The sequence below is a fragment of the Cyprinodon variegatus genome, unplaced genomic scaffold (genome assembly GCF_000732505.1).
Source record: "Cyprinodon variegatus isolate N-32 unplaced genomic scaffold, C_variegatus-1.0 Scaffold198, whole genome shotgun sequence".
Taxonomy (NCBI): domain Eukaryota; kingdom Metazoa; phylum Chordata; class Actinopteri; order Cyprinodontiformes; family Cyprinodontidae; genus Cyprinodon; species Cyprinodon variegatus.
In genome coordinates this window covers 352,311-371,722 of record NW_015150651.1, presented here as the reverse complement: position 1 = coordinate 371,722, position 19,412 = coordinate 352,311, and the positions used below count along the sequence as shown (strand labels likewise).

At 37.5% G+C, this 19,412-nt stretch overlaps 1 protein-coding gene across 3 annotated transcripts in view; it reads right to left on the bottom strand.

Moving 5' to 3' along the window:
• Positions 1-9,091, bottom strand: part of LOC107087864 (nectin-3-like protein) — a 51,320-nt gene extending 42,229 nt beyond the window's left edge. For all 3 annotated transcript variants that reach the window (XM_015379670.1, XM_015379669.1, XM_015379668.1), the window contains exon 1: positions 8,965-9,091. In XM_015379670.1, the coding sequence (XP_015235156.1) occupies positions 8,965-9,046 (82 nt within the window). In that variant the 5' untranslated portion in view covers positions 9,047-9,091. The remainder of the gene's footprint in view (positions 1-8,964) is intronic.
• Positions 9,092-19,412: the final 10,321 nt, after the last annotated feature.

Genomic DNA, 19,412 nt, shown 5'->3' with positions numbered 1-19,412 from the left:
TCGCTCTTTCAGCTGATAATATCGATCTGAAAAACAAGATATTTTTACCAAAAACAACGAGGGAAAAGGGGCTACCCCTTCACCGCAACTCCAGCAGGCGGTGCAGTGGAGCCCTTTTGCTATGCGGTGCACCACCATCTATAGCTGAGACAGTCACACTGGAAGATGTGGATTGACTCAAAAATACCAAAGATGGATACCAAGATAACTAAATAATTCATGTCTTCTGATGAACATTTACAGAACTTGCTTTTGTCTTTGCTTTTAATTTGATAGTAGGGAAAAATATCGCAATATATAGTGATATAGCAATATCGTGATAATATCGTATCGGGACCCAAGTACCTCAACACGTATTGTAGTGCAGGACCCATCAATGGCGCCACCAGTGGGTGGCTAGAGGTGGCCAAAGCCACCCTGTGCAATGCCCTGGCATCCCCACTCGTCAGTGTAAATTGCAGTAGCATTAATTTAGCATTTCATCCCACTATGCACAGCCAGTTACATAATATATAAAATCAAATAATAAATTACGATACGAGTAGGTGAGTACTTAAGTCTTTGTGATTTTTACAGGGAGATTCAAACCCTGAAATTACAGCTTTTAGTTTCAGTGTCCCACCCCAAGATTTTTAGTTTCCCCATCTGGCCATCCCTATGAAACATTTCTGGAGGTGCCACTGGAAGCCATGCCAATACTCACCCCTAAACCTAACCAATGTTTTTAGAGATGTTAAGCCTCCTTTTTGCACCTTTGTTTACTTGATCATTTAGATTTTTTTCAATAAAAGTCTGTCCAATGCAAAAAAGGTCAAGTTTGCACCAAACATTTTGGAGGAAACCTAAACCTTAGCTTCTGTTTATGCATTAAAACCACAGACCTAATATCTTCCGGTTACCTCCCTCCCCTGAGGACTAATGGTAATGCTAACATTGGTGGATCTGAATCCATGGATTTAATACAATTGCATTAAATTTCCGTTGGGACAGCCTCAATACGCCTTTCTGATATTGATTGTAAAAATGGATGAATAGGATTTTTTTTCCTCACCAACCACCAGCATTTAGACATTTCCCTCCAGGCTTTGATTGGTTTCATGACCTTGAAAGAGCTTGTTGTAGAAACTAGAATTTTATCAAAATGCATAGAAGTTCTTACTTCTACACGTATGAATAGATCCTTTTCCTAGCTGCAACTATCCTCCCTTCTATAGGGTGAAACACCCACCTTAAGTACATTATCGTCACCTATAGTGTTAGAATGAAAAAGTCAGTGTATTACTCCTGCTAAAGGTTAAAGCTACAGCTTTTTCTTAAAAACAATAAGATTTTCTTGGAAATTAGATCAACAGAACTTCTGTGGTGGAGTAGTATATATTTAACCAGTTAAAAACATTGCATTTGCTTTGTTGTGAGGATTCCTGGAACTCCTCATTGAGAGGGTATAAGGAAACCGGATTTAGCTCCCTCGGTGTTATTCATGGACGTAATACAAGGGAGGGATACGGTGACTGAATCAGAACTTCGACTTGCACAGAAGGCAATCATTTATGTCTAGGGATGCACAGAGTTTCGCCAAAAATGCCATAGAAATCCAAACTTCCCCATCAGCATTATGCATATGAGAAGAATGTGTGACGCAAAGGAAACCAACACCGAACATGCCCCCTCTGTGGCAAACGTGTTTCCCAGTGATTCTGCTAAAAATGGGCATGAAAAGAAATATATAAGTAATAAAAATTCTGGTACTATTCTTATTGAATAAATTATAGAAATGCCTTGAGTTTAAAGAAAATATTAGATTCTTAATAGTTAGTAGACATTGTAGCCAAAAATGCTATGATTTCAATATTTACCTTGACTTGTTACGGTGTTTCAGTTTTTGGCCATGATTTCCTAATTTTTCGTTTTTAACTTCAGCCAAGAATTTTCATTTCGGTGCATCCCTATTTACGTCCACGCCGTGAACTGGCACTGATTGATAAACATGTTGTTGCCAACATCCCCGCAGACCAATAAAAATGTATCTTTGCTCCTCACTCTACGTCAGGGTTCTTCAACGTTTTCCAGACCAAGGACCCCACAACTGATGGCGAGGTGGAGCGGGGACCCCCTAATTGCATATATAGTATAAAATTGTGTTATATCAACCTGGTTACTTTATTACATATGGAGTAATGTAACGAAAGTAATTTAACCCTGGGATTATTAAAGTATTTCTGATTCTGATTACTCGTTGATGGTCAGGTGTTGTGAATGAGATGGTGCCTCTGTGGACCCCCTAGGCCTTTGCTCTAGAGGAAATAAATACAAATGAAAAACTGAAAAAATGAAAAAAAGAAAAACTTAGAAAAATGAAACATGAGAAAACAGCAAAGTTACTCTCCAAATATTTATTTGAGGTTCTTTTCTCAATTACATTTTTTTCTCCAAAACATGATTTTTGCTTGAAAAAGAAAAAATAAAATCTCTGAAACTGGGTCCTGGAATATATTTTGGCACCAACTAATGCCTAGCTCAAAGATGGATGTTTAAGCTTAGGTCGTAGACCAAAGTTCCACCAAAAACTAAGAACCCAGACTAGGCTTAGCCTCTAGATGGAGGACTCAGGTCTACCAGACACTGGTACACTAAAACAGCCTTAATAGTCTAATAAATGCAAATTTATTTGAGCAAACAATAAATGATTCCCCTTGTTAGTTTCCTTATTAATGACTGGTTGTCTAGGCTGTTCTGAAAGCCATCCATAAGCAAGAACAGGACTTTATTTCTTTATTTTTTTAACAGCACTAGTAGCTCGTTTTTAGGACAGTAGGCTGAAAGGAAAGGGGTATGAGAGAGGGAGAGACACATGTGGCAAAGGACCACTGGTCTGATTCGAACCAGAGGCCTTAGTCCTCGATGTGGCCGAGGACTATGGGTCGTGTGCGCCAATGACTGCGCCACCGAAGCACGTCCCAAGACTTTTGATATTCCACATTACTTGAGTGAAGTCATTTCTTCTTGTTTTCCTTTTTAAAAAAAATCAAAGTGGTTCATAGTTTTTTCTATGTTGTATTGGATGTTCTACAAAAGATTAAGATAATTAAATTAAGCCCAACTATAATTATCTGAATTAATCACCTAGAGTAATCTGTGGTGTAGACAGATTAGATGGCGTACATTCAATCTTGATTCATTAGAGACTTGAGTTGGTGGACAGAACTGAACCTTAACAGGGTTTCTTCATTTGAAAATACAACTTCTGAACATCACAGCTAAAAATGCTCTTTATATGAGATGCAGCAGGGGAAGAGGGGGAGTTCACCAGATTCAGACTGCTAAAATGGTTTTTAGGGTTCTTTCATTCAAGAACATGGTACCAGCCAACCTCTGCAAGTGGACATGCTATTAACACGATACAAAAAAGCAGCATGAAGTTGTTTTCTGCAAAAACTTTCAGGATTATCCAGTGTCATAAGATGAAGCAAAACCTGGACAACGGGGCTTCTTCTAGCATTTTTTTTTTTTAACGATGTGGGAGGATGGAGTTCAAACCTATCAGAATCAAAACTATAATGAACTACATCATGAATGTTAAAATGTTGTTGAAATGTTATAATTATATGTAGTTCCTTACTTTTTTTGTAAAAGTCTCTGTAAAACTCTTAAAATCCCCACGTTTTTTCCTTCCTTTCCCATCTCTCTGCACTGCTTTAACAGCAAAGAAAAACAAAAAAAAAAAACAGAAAAAAAAAGGAGGGATTCAGAGGCAGTTTCTTAATGTTAATGCAGATTTTTTGAGCGAAGGATAAATACACTAACCAGGTTCTCGTGTACTTGTGAAACATCAGCCTTACCGCTACTACTGTTCCAATTCACAAGAACACAAGACCAAGAATGGACAAAGTGCCTGGATGTTGTTCTGGCCCCTCCCTCTTTACCCAGCATGCATCAGAGCAGACTTGTCCGTTCTCCAGACTGACAGCTGTACCAGCATGCACTGCGGCAGGAGCGGTGCATGCGCTTGCAGAGTGTTAAGTTACAAGTTCTCTTTTCTGTTGCCGTTGTTCTATAAAAGTACGTTTTAAGATAATTTGAGGGGAGAGTATTATACTTTTAAGCTTCACTATATGGCCCATTTACTTATTTAGTGCAGAATTTAAAAAAAAAGTTCTAATGTTAGCCCGTCTGCAGCAGCCAGGGCCAACGTGTTTTACCTGCTGATACCGTATGGGGAGATCACTGCGATCTGCCAATATTCAGCTGCAGTATCTTATCGGAAATTAAACTTGCATCAGGACGTCCCTACTTATGACCTTCGGTTAATAACTTTAAAACAAAAGCAACAAACAGATATTAGACAGCATGTATGTTGGATTCAAAGAAGACTAAGCCTGTGTCCAGTGTTGGAAACACCATTCATCGTTTTGCCTCCAGGTTTCCTTCACTACAGAGAGCAGCACGCTGTACACCACTGCTTTAGCTTCATACACTAACCAGCTTCACAGCAAGACAGACAGGAACATCCTGGTATTTCAATATATTTGAAAAACTTATTAGAAAATGATTTAAAACAGATTCTGGATGTACTCACTGATCTGCTTCTCTAAAAACCTCAGAAAGGTGTTTGGAAAAAAAAAAGGTGTCTTTTGAATTTCATCTTCAGTTTTGAACATATTACTGAAATAAATTAAAAATGGCCACCTTCCCACTGCAACAACTTCTACACTGAAGAGTGTTAGTGCAAGCTGGACAGTTTTTAAAAATGGTAAGCAAATAACTACTAATCATGGTATGCGTACAAAACCAAACATATCTGGTTCAAATTGAAAATTTCTACAATTTCAGTTCAAAGGTAAAGTATTAAAGAAAGGAAACAGAGATAGCCCAAAAATTCTGCTTTAAACAGAAGTATTACAAAACATAATTCAACAAAAAGGGCTGGTACCACTTTAAGACATGGTTGGGATCAACAGGAACAGCTATTTAGCATTAAAGAAAGCAGAAGGTCAAAGCCTTCATCGAAATTTGCAGCAGACTAACTAGACCAACCGAAACAAACACCTGACTCTGGCCCTGAACTCCAACCCTCACAGTCCTGCAGCAAACAACATCTGGGCGACTCTTAATGTCTGCGGTTTTTCTTCCAGGAGAAAATATCACCAAGTGTTCCTGTCACTGTACTGCTCCCTCCACAGTACTGAAGTGGAGGATCCTGAAGAGCACAAACCTGTAGAGGAAGATAAAGCTGTAAGCGGTTACGGCTTCCCACCCAGGGCGGCACGCTCAGGGAAAGGCAACCATTAAAAAACACGTTTTTGTTTAACAGTTCCGCACTCATTTGTTCTTATATTAAGGGGTTGATGATGTATAGAAGATGTGGGAAAGTACAGCTTCAGATTGTGTATGGAACTAAAGAGCAATCTGGACTCCATGTCATCACCTCTCGCTCACAATATGAGAGACTCAGATTTATCAAGCCTCCAGTAATCTTATGAACCATTCTTTAGGAAAACTTTGGCAAATTTTTCCTGTTTATATGTTACTGTTTTTTTTTTTCTTTAAGGTTGCAGCTACAATGTTTTAAAGAAAACTATAAATTTTCAAAACTAAAACGTCTACAGAGCATCTAAAGTGGTATAGAATGAAAGTATTAATTTATGGTAAATGGCCTGTACTTGTATAGCTCTTTTACAAGTCAGGAGACTTGACCAAAGCGCTTTATTCTACATTCAGTCATTCACCCATTCACTCACACTGATGGTGGTGAGCTACATTGTAGCCACATCTGCCCTGGGGTTCACTAACTGAAGCCAGGCTGCCGTACACTGGCGCCACCGGGCCCTCTGACCACCATCAGTAGGCAATGAGGGGGAAGTGTCTTGCCCAAGGACACAACGACACTGAAAGCAAGAGCTCAAACCGACAACCCTCCAATTGCAGGGCAAACTCCTGCCAATGCCGCTGTTAACCATCCATTTTTAACTGATAAACATTGTATATAAATACTTGTTTTATAAATTTTGACGGGTCCAAATACATTAGGGGTGCTACTAATAATTTTTTTAGCAAATTGATTATTCTGTTGATCAACTATCAGAAAGCAAAATCTTCTTTAAAGAAATTTTTTTACGAAATTAAACCAAATGAAACTCAAACTTTACCATTTGAGGAGTTCTGGATAAAATATATTGACAGATAATCGTTTTGTTTTTTTATCTTTAATGCAAAATTTTTATATATTGTTTTACCATCTTGGTATAACAACTGCTCTAAGTGGGTCGCTCTGTCAGCTAAAGGCCTGTTTAAGAGTCTCTATTCTCCAGTTAACGATTAATCGATTGCTAAATTAGTTGACGATTATTTCAATAATTGATTAATTCAATTAATTGTTTAAGCCCTAAAATATATATATTTTTTCTCCTGTTATGTTGCCAACATCAACATAAGGATTCTGCACCAATAGGAACAGCAGGTTGGTTGGTTCTTTCTGGATACATTAATATTAGCCAATTCTGTAGCATTAGCTTATATTTAACTAATTTTTTGCCTTCCCAAAGTGTCTTTGAGGCCTAAATCAGGGTGTTTTTACTTTTGATGGCACTTTTTAAAATGAAAAATGTACCTGCCTGCATTAGGAGGGGCCATTGTACATAAAAATCTAAAACTGGTTTAAACATTGTCAGTTTTAAAAGTTTTAAAGCTTTTCCTTCCATCTCAAAAGCCTCAGTTTCAAATCATTTATTGCTTGGGGGAAAAAAGGAGTTTTAAACAACTTTTAAGGCCCCAATTTAGCTTAGAACATTCACTACATACTAATATGGTTTGAAAAGTTACTTCAAACCACTTGTAGGAGTTTGCAGCCAACATCTTAAAATTATGGAGTAAATGTTTCATTATATTTTGGAAGCGAAAAAACATTTTGATTAAGAAAAAAAGAATACATTCCTGAAAATTAAGTTTTGAAAAACTTCTGGATTAAAAGAAAAAAAGGTAAATTTTGCTGTTTTTGTTCGTTCTGTTTTTTTTTTCTCCAAATTTTGTTTTGTCAGAGATTCTTTTTACATTTTTTTTTTTAGAGTTTAAATTTTTTTTCCTTTCTAGGGGCAGGCTTTCCTCTGGAGTAGGGTGGAAACAATCAGATTAATCAATAATTGAAATAATCGTCAACTAAGTTAGTAATCGATTAATCGTTAACTGGAGTATAGAGACTAAAGCATGCCTTTAGCTGAAAGAGTGACCCACTCAGAGCAAGAATTTTACCAAGATTGTAAAAAAAAAAATATATAAACATTTAGCATTTAAGATATTTAAAAAAATGTGTCAGTCCAGAACTCTTTAGGTGAAACATTTTTAGATTCACTTACATTTCATTTACCGAAAAAGTCTACTTTAAAGAACCTTTCTATATCCGATTATTACTCTAAAAAAAAAAAATAAACAACAGATTAAAATGATTTCAGAAATAATTTTTAGTTGCAGCTCTAGCAGCACATTAGCAGTGTTTGGATTGGGCTTCATGTAAAGAGATCTTGATCTAAACACTATGAGAAAAGAATAAAAATTTGTAAAACTCAATCTGAAAAGAAATATGAAAAAATAAAACATTTTGAAAAAGTTTGATTAATCAAAACGAAAAATAAAACATGAAAAAAAGAATATGAGAAAGCAGCTAAGTTCTTCTAAAAATCTTTTTTTTTTTTTTAAAGCATGTTTTTCAATGTTTTATTTCTGGATTACACTTTCTTCAATTTAATTTCTGCTCAGTGGAGCAGTGGGTAGCACTGCTTCCTTGCAGCAAGAAGGTTGCGGGTTTGATTCCCGGTCCAGGGGTCTTTCTGCATGGGCTTTGCATGTTCTCCCCGAGTATGTGTGGGTTCTCTCAGGGTACTCTAGCTTCCTCCCACAGTCCAAAAACATGACTGTTATGTTAATTAGCTTCTCTAAATTCCCCTTAGGTGTGAGTGTGTGTTTGTTTTTGCGTTTCCCTGCGATGGACTGGCGACCTGTCCAGGCTGTACCCCACCTTGCCTGTAGACAGCTGGAGATAAGCACCAGCTATCCTCTTGACCCCAGCAGAAATAATGGTGCCGGAAAATGGATGAACGGATTTTCTTTCATTTAATTTGCACAAAATGTTATTTTCAACAATAATGGTACTACACTTCCTCCATAATCCAGATAAAAAACAATATTAATCATGTTTTAATTCCCTCAGTCACATTAACACAATGACAGCCCACAGCTGCTGAAGTAGCTGCCTCCTTTCAGCCAGCTGACCGTAGTGTGCAGCAAATCAGCTTTAATATGCTCTATAAAACAACTGAAATGGTTTACAGTTCTTTACTATTTTTGATATTTAAAAATAAACCCATAAAGCCTGTCAGTTCATAATATTTTTCCTTCCTTATTTAAATCCAGAGTGCGTTTATCAGAACCGAGCTTGGACCCGAATCCTCAGCGCTGCGTCCGGCCTGCAGCAGCTCAATCAGTGGGTACTAAGTCCTGGGTGGAGTTAGTCAAATGCCCCCTCAGATTAAACCATAATGAGCTCAGGAGGCACCCCAGGCTCATGCTGGCTGACCCTCATGCCGGGAGGGGGGATGGGGGGGTTCTCAAACTTCCCCAGCTCCTCGGTTAAAGCAGGTGGTTTCCCAGGAGAGTGTAGAACTGGACCTGCAGAGGTCTCCAGCTGGCTAATTGATGCTTTAAATCAGGCACTGCCACCGTGTTTGGTAACCCCTGCCGCGGTGGCACCATCAGCCGTGGAGGTTCCGCTCTTCCGAAGCGAACTTGGTACCAAGTTTCAGCCTCTGAACGCCGGCGGCTCAGAAACTTGGAGCGGAGGCTCGCCGCGGCGTCCAGCTGTCGGTACCGGCTGGTTCGCTCTGATGCTTCCCCCCAAAACTTCTGTCCGCGCGCCGGTTGGAACATAAAATACATTTAAAAACAATAAATAAATGAAAATACAGCGGGACTCACCTGAAATGACGAAGAGAACGAAAAGCAGCGAGCCGCGGCTCCGCGCAGAAAAGAGCATCGTGAAGAGAAGCGCGCGAAGCATCCCTGGCAGAGGAGCGCTGGAGACTGGAAGCTCCTCAGCAACATCTCCGAACCGCATGTGGACTATACCATCTGGGCCGGCAGGAGGGGGGAGGACGCGGGCACACCTGACACTGACACTGGCTCCACATCCACGGCAGCCTCCCCTCCAGGAAGGGTCCATTGATATTCCCATTACGTCATCTTTGTTGATAATTCCACGGATATTGATTCATCAGATGCCCTTTTTCTCCGTTGACTTCGCCTTTTTCATATATGAAAATACGAACATAGAGTAAAGAAATTGTCTTTTTGTAATTAGTTTATTTTTGAAGCTGGCAGAATGTTTATGGACTGAATTTTGCTCCATTATTGTTGCAAAAACATTTAGTAAACAGAAATGTTTTAAAAAAAATGCTTTTTTCACATTTCATGAATTAAACTTAAAAAAAGCAATGAACTTTTTAATAAATTTTATATTTTTCCTTTTTTAATTTTATTTTTTATATCATATCTTTTTCAGATTGAGTTTCACAAATTGCATTAATTTTTTAAAAAATTGCTGCACCTCTAGGGTGGGCTTTCCTCTGGAGTGAGGAGCAAAGACATATTTCTATTCATTCAACATTTGCATTGAGACCAAAGAGAAGGGAATTCAATCTGTTAAACACAATCTGAAAAAGAGAAATTAAAATAATAAAATCTAAGAAAGTATTGGTGTTACTTTTAGTGTCATTTCTTGATTGTAGTTTTTTTCAAAATATCCATTCACAAAATATATTCTTTGCCTGCAGCGTTAACAGAACAAAATTCACTCTAAAAGTAAAGCTAAAGAGATTTTCTGGATTAAATGAAAGAAATACAATTTTTAAACTTATCAATTAGGATAAAACACCTAAAAACAAACAAACAAAAGAATAATTTAAAACAAGAAATGAAGATTATACCAACTAATGAAATTGGAATACTAACAAATAAAAAAAAACTACAAGCTGGAGGATGTTAAAACTTGTAACTTTAAAACTTTAAGAATTCATACAAATGAAGAAAACATTAAAATATTACAACAATATAGACTACAAATTAGACTATGAAAATATCCATCTCAGATCCACTCGACATAAATTTAGCTATCTTCTATCTTCCAAAAATCGTTTTATATTCTTTTAACATCTTTTTGAATATATTTATGTTTACTCTTTGTTGTATCTCCAGACCATACATAAAGTCACCCCACAGCATTTGGAGGGATCTCACATCCAGCTGTGAATATCAACAAACTGACTTTTGCTCTTTCCTCTTTCCAATGAGCCAAAAAAGCATTGATTTATTTAAAATGTTGTTTGGATGTTTCGTCTTGATGTATTTGCACCGATCAGCTGTCCAGATGGATTCAAAAGACATGATGCTGCCACCGTGTTTGTGGTGTAGATCCTTGAGGTGTATGGAGGAGCAAAGCAAATCATTGAATACAACAATGTTAATGTCGCATTGAATAAGTAGATTTAAGTCTTTCTCATGTATGTAATACATGATAAATATATTACATGCACAATTAGATAATGAAATGTCCCATTAAAAAATTATAAATTTATTGAAAATATTAATTAAATGTAACTTAAAAATAATATTTCATTAAAAATTAATACAGATATTTAAAATGTAGGCTTGAAACTTTTTTTGTCTAATATTAGCATATATATTTTCTTCTTTGGTCATTGAATGATTTTTGTAAGCTCCGTACTTTCTGAGACAGCTGAAAAAAATCAACGTGCCAAGGACAATGATGGTGCACTTCTACTCCTCCATCATTGAGTCCATCCTCACCTCCTCCATCACCATCTGGTACACTGGTGCAACCCCCAGGGACAAGGGCAGCACGTCATCGGGTCTACAGAGAAGGTGATTGGCTGCAATCTTCCATCTGTCCAGGATCTGTACACCTCCAGGACTCTGAGGCATGCAGGGAAGATTTTTGCTGATCCCTCGCACCCAAACTATTTCTGACAGTTCCCTCTGGCAGGAGGCTGCGGTCTATCAGGACCAAAACCTCACTTCACAAGAACAGTTTCTTCCCATCCACTACCAGCCCCATCAACAAGGCCCAGAGACCCCATTGACACAGACACTGCCCCTCTCCCTCCACCGTTCAGCACCTACAAGCTACACCAACGTAGCATCTGCTGACCTCGTGTTACATTTAGGGTAAACATTTAGGGTTAACAATAATACTTGGTGGAAACTAGTTTTGCCTTATTCATAGCTGCACGTCTTTTGTAAATGTACTGCATCAAAGTACATTTGGGGTCTTTTGGGGGTTAATCTCTACAGCTCAGTGCATCTAGAGACTGAAATGTTCCCAGCTCTTTTTTGCAAAAATTCAAACCCATAAATTCCTACACTGTAAAAAATGACCTACAGAATTTACCCAAAAAAGTGAAGGTAACATTTTAAACCCAGTTTGATGCAGTACATTTACAAACTTTTATTAAAGTATATGTAATTTCAATATCTATACAATCCCAAGAAAAAAAAATAAGTAAAGAGTAGTAAACATTTCAATACTGTAAACTTAAATTTTTTAATTCAGAAAGGCCTTAGGCTGGGTTCCAGTCTGAGCCACCACCCACCATCAAAAGGAAAAATAAGAACACCTAAATAATGATGATGATTTTTAAACAAATACATTTATGGAACCCCTTTTTTAAAACAGTTAAATTAAATAAATCAGAATCCAGACCCATTATATAGACCACATGCATGACATAAAGGTATAGTGGAGGATTTTCTTTTTCTGGGTGGATCATCAAAATAAGTGGTCCTCCTAATTGTCAATCATTCTGGTGATATGTTTAGAAAAGGCCGTCCTACTTTTCACTTACCAATGGTGAGTCTGACATAGTGGAAAAATTGAAAATTTTCCTTTAGAAAGTAAGCTTGCATGAGTGATGCAAACAGCAAATTTTAAACAGAGCGTGCATAAACCCATTTCTCCTCATGCACGCTCTGTTTGCAAGCATTTAATAGGTATTTCCTCTCAGGAGCTGGTACAGGGATGTGCATGTGCAGGTTTTTTGTGGCAAGGGTGGGTCTTTTCAAAAATTTCTGAAAATCCTCCACTATACTTTTAAAAACATAAAAACCTGGATGACTCTTAATATTCTGCCTCTGAATGCAGGCAAAACAGAGGCTTTAGTCTTTGGACCAGAGTCTTTGAAAAAGTAGCTGATTAGTCAGTCATTTCATCTGGATGGGATTAAATTCATCTAAAGGTAATAAGGTAAAAATCTTGTGTTATTTTGATTTTCATCGGCGTCTTGTTAAATCCTGAATAGAATTTGAAATCCTCCTTCTTACTTCTAAAGCCCTAAAAACCAAGCTGCATCTTATATCAGAGATCTGATTGTTCCTTATGTTCCTAACAGAGAACTTCACCCTCAATCTGCAGGGTTACTAGTGGTTCCTAGAATTTCTAAAACTAGCATGGGAGGCAGATCTTTTAGTTATCAGGATCCTCTCCTGTGGAACCATCTACCAGTTTTAGTCCGTGAGGCAGACACCCTGTCAACTTTTAAGGCAAGGCTTAAAATTTTCCTTTTTAATAAAGCTTATACGGTAGTTAGAGTGGCTCAGGTTATCCAGTACTATCTCTATAGTTATGCTGCTATATGCTTAGACTGCTGGAGGACATTGGGACCCCTTTTCAGCATTCTGCTTCATTTCATCTATATTCTCACTTTATGCTTCATTGTATCATTCTGCTTTCTATTATTAACACAAATGTTATTGTTTTAAAGATTTGCATGGATTATATTAATCTTCAACCAAAAAATTATTTTTAGAGTGTATGTCTTGCCACAAGTTCTGGATCATTTTCAAGCACGCTAAGGCCTCATACTCTGTCTGGCTGGATGAGGATGGCCTTTGTCCTGATGGAAGGTGAACCTGATCCCCAGTCCTTTTGCAGCCTCTAACAGGTTTTCTTCTCTGTAGCTGTTGAATGTTTCACGCTCCTGATGGTGTGTTCAGGGGGATTCGCAGTGTTAATTTTCATCCATCCACTTTTTTTCTTGCTACTCTCTACTCTGGATTCTATGTCTATAGGGGCTTGTTTCTTTTTTCATTTTTAACTGCAAAACATGTAAGAAAACATTCAGGTCTCAAAACCTGACCACCTTGTGTTTGTCTCTCGGCATAAGTCCCAATAAATGACAAGGCTGTGGATACTTTGGCAACCATGCGCTCTATGGAAAGGGTTCATTAAGCTTTCAAAATCAGATTCAATGGTTTTTGTGAATTAAAATTTTCACAGCGCCGCACATCTTTCTGTAGTTTCTTCATAATGGAGCAGAAGACCTACCCATCTATCACTGTACTGTTACACAGAATGTCCTTTTTCTCCCTTTTGTTGTTGTATTTTCTCCCCCCACCCCCCGGTTCTCTCCATTCGGCTATAGCGAAGTTCAGAAACAGCTAAATCAGCAGACATAGACAAATGTTCTGCAAGCACCTGGGTTTCTGTGAGAAGACTCTGGATGGGAGTTACAAGATTCATCACAAGGTTTGCATTTCTCCTTAAAAACGTGTAAGCAATATGTAGGTGTCCCCTCGCCTCTTTTTGTCCTTTATTGTTTCCCCTCTGGGGGCCATTGAAGAGGCCTCCCTGCAGCCTACACGCTCACATGGCTGCAGAGAAGCTCTTCTGTCTTGTTGTCTATTAAAGATCTGAGAGTTTTAGTTTTTTTTATGTCTTTATAAAAACTCTTGTTGTCCAAATAAAGCAGATCTCGGTCTCCAGGTACTTCCTCAGTCTGGAATGTTTTTCAACCCCTGGAGTGCTCTTTCACAGGGGCTGGAGAGCTATTGAGTGTTCTTGTTGGTTGTGGTGGAGTAAAGATCGCTTAAATTAGTCCACCTCCTGTTCAGAAGCTTCTTTTATTCTGCCGCCCCCCCTCTCTCTTAACAGCTCAGCCCTTATTCTGACACAGCCAATCCTCCTCAAATTCTCATCTATAAAATCCTGTCTTACTGGATGTGTTGTATATTGCAGATTTATGAGGCACATACCTTCAGACTAAGACAACAGAGATGAACTTTTGTTGAAGATGCATTTTGTGAGGCTGTTTCCAAACCAATGGTGGCATCTGCTGGTTAAAAAGTAGAAGTCAGATTATTCTCAATGATTTTTTCTTTACTCCAAAACTTGAACTTTAAAATAAGAGTAAAGATGTATATCAAATTGTTATTTTTGACTGTTTTCAGTTTGATATCTAAAGCATTAATTTCAGCATTTGTATAGATGATATTCAAGCAACAACTTATTTGAGTACAAATTATTTCCACTGGGTGTCGCATATAATGTAGGTGAGTATGACATGCATTTTATTCAGTTGTTTTCTAAAAATTAATTTAGTTTTTGTTTACTTCTATTTGCATTTTCTGCTCCATTGGTTTAAAAAGCTATTTAAAACAGCTGTGGCTGCAACAAAGTGCTGTACTTATATAAGAAGAAAAGATTAAAACATAAAATAAGTTAAAACATCAGAACAAACATTTATACAGTTATTTTGATATTTTTAGTTTTTCTTTCTTTGTGCATTATAAGAATCTCTTCTCTTTGGTCTTCAGATCATTTTGTATGTGTTTTGTGAAAATATCGACTCAGACTTATCAATGTTTCATTTCTCATTATAAGCAAGGACCTTCTGTGGATGCATTTCACTGCTAATACAAACATAGAACTAGAACGGAGTGCACTGTAGTGTGTGAAGAGGTTGTAGTTCTTGCTTCCCTGTTTTTTTTTCTATCATGTCACTCATTCAAGTCAAATAATCTCCAAAACATTTTTCCTTTTTAAAGTTAAATGTTTAAAGAGTAACTTTCAGTGTTCTGCAATAAGCTGTATTTAAAATGTCTTATAAACCCTGTCACATGAATAAAAGGCTGTACAAAATATTTATGTTTTTATTTCTATATCAGTTTCCAGCATTTCATTGCTTCAAAAATGTTACACTTTGAACCATGTGACGCATCATTTAAGGTAAACTAGTCCAAGAGCCAAACGTTTTTATTTGTGGGAGTCATCGCAGGATTTATCTGAGGCCTTAGCAGGTTTAAAATGGGGAACACGTGTTTCTGCTGGATGTACGAATTCAAGTCTTACTGAAAATCGTGTCCACTCTGTCCCTAAGAAGAAGAGTCCAGCATTTCCCTCCTGGGTTCCATTTGTCTCAACTAAGGACTTCACTGCCCAGTCCGTTCCTCCCAGCAACTCCATGATCTGCTGTGTCAACATTGTGGAAATGGATTATGTTGGAATACATTATCAACAGTATTAAACACAAATATACATAAAATGTTTTAAAATATTCTATCACAACATTTATCGAGAGCTATACCTAGAAACATAACAAGATTTTTAAAGCAATGCTGCGTGACCTTTAATTTGAAATATTATTTAATTATTTGCGCCATCTTCATTTCCTGTTGAGTATTCGATGCTCCTCTGTGCTGCTCTCCTCATAGACTGTCCTCTGTGACCTCAGAGGTTGTGATCCATCTCTGAATGGGTCATGGGACCCAAAGCTAACAGCTGTTAGCTCTGACCCTTAGATAATCAGGCATATTTCTGGTTCTCTGGAGGAGGATTTTATCAAGAGGTGAATATTTCCTCGATTTTACCAAGAACTTTTCCGTCAGTATGGAGTGAATTTTGTTCCATTATTGTTCCAAGCAAAGAAAAAGTTTTGTAAACAGACATTTTAAAAACTGCAATGCTTTGCAAAACTTCTGAATTGAAAAAAGTTGTTAAGAGTAACTTTGCTTTTTTAAAATCTGACTTTGTTTTTCAAATTCTTTATTTTTAATTTTCAAAAAAAGGAACGATGGTTACTTTATACTACATCTATTTGTCGACTTGTTTTTACAGATTTAATTTTCAAATGTGATTGTTTTTTTCCAAATATTTCTGTTTCAGATTGAGGTTTACACAAAGCATTCTTTTCAAATCTTGTTTTATTTTGTAGAGTTGGTCCTCTAGAAGAGATGCATTTCTATTGGTCTGCTGGACATTACAGATATTAGTAAAACTATGTTTAAATTATTTGACTGACAGCTGGAGGCGGGACAGTGGCGGAGGCTTCTCCAACGTTTGCTGTACATGGAGTAAGTGGCAAGCATCATTCAAAGGCTTCCTGACACTACAGGGCTGGTTATACTCCCAGCAGCAGTGTGTCGCAGTGAGGTTGACGCAGAAATCTTTGATTTATGCCAGAGTTTGAAGCGTGGTCTGTGCCACGCCACAACGCAAGAGGTACAATCAGGAACCAGCTGTGGGTCTAGATACGGCCGAGTCAGTGAGGAAGTGGGGGCAAGTTTGTGTGACAACGGAGAGACATGCGGGCGAAAAAGAACCTCGATCTTCTAGCCGGTCCAACTTCACAAGTTGTTTTCTGCAATTGCGATCATACAAACAAAGCAAGCCGGCAAGCGGTTTGTAGAATTGACCAATCAGAGGCCTCTTGTCTTCGGCACTGTCTGCGGTCACATACAATTTGGAAGAGGGGCAGCAGAGTGTCTGCTGAGGGGGCGGGGACGTCTTCGCGTTCACTGCGACACCTACGCAGACGACCTAGTTTCAAAGTATAAATCAGCCTTACTTCCCGTGTGATGGTGTCTGCAGGGACCAATCAGGAGGATGCTTACAGAAGAGTCTCTTCTCTTTCAGTTTGTCTCTGCTCAACATGTCAAAACACATTTTGCTTCACACTGCATGAAAATCAGCCCGAGGGCAGAGAGGCTTTTGAGAGCACACCCATCCTCGACCATGACCACTGGATAGATAATCATGCGCGCGGTGAGATCCCTAGCATGATCCCGAACATACCTGGGAGGAGCTGAGGGACGTGGAGAGGGATTTTTCTCATCTCAAAGCGGCGGTTTCTCGCGCATGTGTGATTTCGTTTTGCGGTGTTAAGGGCTGGTTATACTCCTGCAGCAGTGTGTCACAGTGAGCTTGCCGTAGGTATGACGCAGACATTTTTGATTTATGTTTATTTTGAAGCGTGGTCTGCGCTGTGTTATTCCATGCCACAACGTAATAGTAACAATCACGAACTAGCTGTAGGTCTAGATACGGCAGAGGCGGTAAGGAAGTGGGGGCAAGTTTGTCTGACAATGGAGGGACATAAGGACCAAAAAATAGCGGGGATTCAAGTGGAAAAAGGGTCCCACCATTCTCGCACACCGTGCTCTTCTAGCTGGTCCAATTTCATGACTCGTTTTCCATAATGGCGGTCATACAAACAAAACAAGCTGGTAAGTTAGCAAACAGGAAATACGTATAGTGTAGAGCGGATGTAGATTTGACCAATCAGATGCCTCCTGTCTGCGCACTGTCTGCGGTCACCTACAATTTTGGAAAGGTGCAGCAAAATGTCTGCGGAGGGGGTGGGGACGTCTCTGCATCTAAGTATAAATCAGCCTTTAGATAAACCATGCACAGAAGTAGATAAACATTCATGTCAGTATGTTTATTTTGCTTGCAGGCGTTTTGAAATAAATGTGACAAAATACTGTGTCATTTTCAAAGAAACACAGTGAGAAAGGTGAGCTTCAATGACTGTCTGAAACAATAGCTCACCACATATCTGACGGGACGAACACATAGGACGGCCTTACGTAAACATATCACCAGAATGATTGACAATTAGGAGGACCACTTATTTAGATGATCCAACCTGAAAAAGAAAATCCTCAACTATACCTTTAACTGAACCAGCACAGTCATTAGCCCATAAAACAAATTTTGATTTTGGTTCATTTTTAATATTCTACCTTTTTAACAAGTCATACAACAAAAACATATTCAAACATAGTAGTTAAACAGACACAGGTGAACCAAACTTCTGGATCCATCTATGGACTAAAAGGTCTCAGAGGGAGAGAAAGTCCAAAAGCAAACCTTAAAAGACAGATAATGGTTTGTAAAACGCCTTAACAGAAAAAGGACTTAATTTCTTAGAATTGTCCTGTAGACCCCAGAGAGTAAGATTTAAATGTTTGGCCCGAATGATTCTTATTACATTTGGGGACAAAATGCAGAACGTTGCAAACTGAGAAAAAGTATAAGTAAAAACTTGAGGTTCACTGCTAAAATCAATATTAAAATAAGTGGTTAATATGAGCAGGTGAATAAGATTAAATGGTGATGGAAGGGTATTTTTATTTTTAATTTAAGATCATTGGATATTATGGACTTTAAATAAGATAATAGGGCTTCTTTCTTTCTTATTTTAAATATAAACTATTGTATTCCATCTGTACATTTTTTACCAGCTCAAAACAAGAGATAATACAAATGTTTAATATTTGATTTTTATAATAAAAATGTATTTTCTCACATTTCAAGGTTTGCAGTGTGTGAGTTATTAGCTGCAAAGTTTACTGGTGCACATCACAATAAAAGATGGCAAAAAATATATATGTTTCTGCTCAAATTGAGAGAAAAATACACCTAATACACAAAAAAATTACTATGACTGAAATAGACATGTTCTGCTGATTTGAGCAAATGTAGTAATTTACCAAAGTTAAAGTTACAACATAAATAATGTGTAAACTAAAAAACAACAACTTTTCTAAATGCATAATCAATTATCAAATCTTCCATTTAAAGTATTAATACCAGTACAGATTATCTTAGACTTATTTTCAAATAATTTTACTTCTTTTCAGATCGTAATTTGTAATTTATGCTTCAACTATAACCACAGTGCAAAAACTGATCTACAGATAAGTAAAAATTTCTTAACATCAGAGCATCTAGCCTTAATTTGAGCAAGTAAATAAGATCCTCCGATAGAATGAGTGGTTTTAACCTTATGATTAGAAAATTGGATATGATGCATTTGAAATAAGATAAAAGAGTTATTTTTTCTTATTCCAAACATTATTCATCTTATACCATTGGAAAAATCTCTTACCCTCTCAAATCTATGGAAACATAAACATGTCAAGAAAGCCGATTATGCAGTTTAGCAACATTTGTTCTTAAACACACATTTAGAGCAACATCTGCAGCTTTTTTTCTTTTTAAATATCACTTAAAGATGATTTGGACCAAACGTCAGAGCAAATAATCCATTTGGTGGTTCTGTATAAATGAACTGTTGTGAATTCAAATGAAACCTTTTTAACATAAAAAAAAGTTTTAAAGCACATTTTCTTCCTGTATCATAAACAGCAAACATACAAGTTCAAACCTTATAAAGCATGCATTACAATACTGAGTCAACTTGTCTTGAAATAAGGGTAATTGTCAAAGCAATAATGTGATTTTAGTTTAAAATAAGAGCAAACACAACTCTATTGGCTTATTTTAAGTGCAT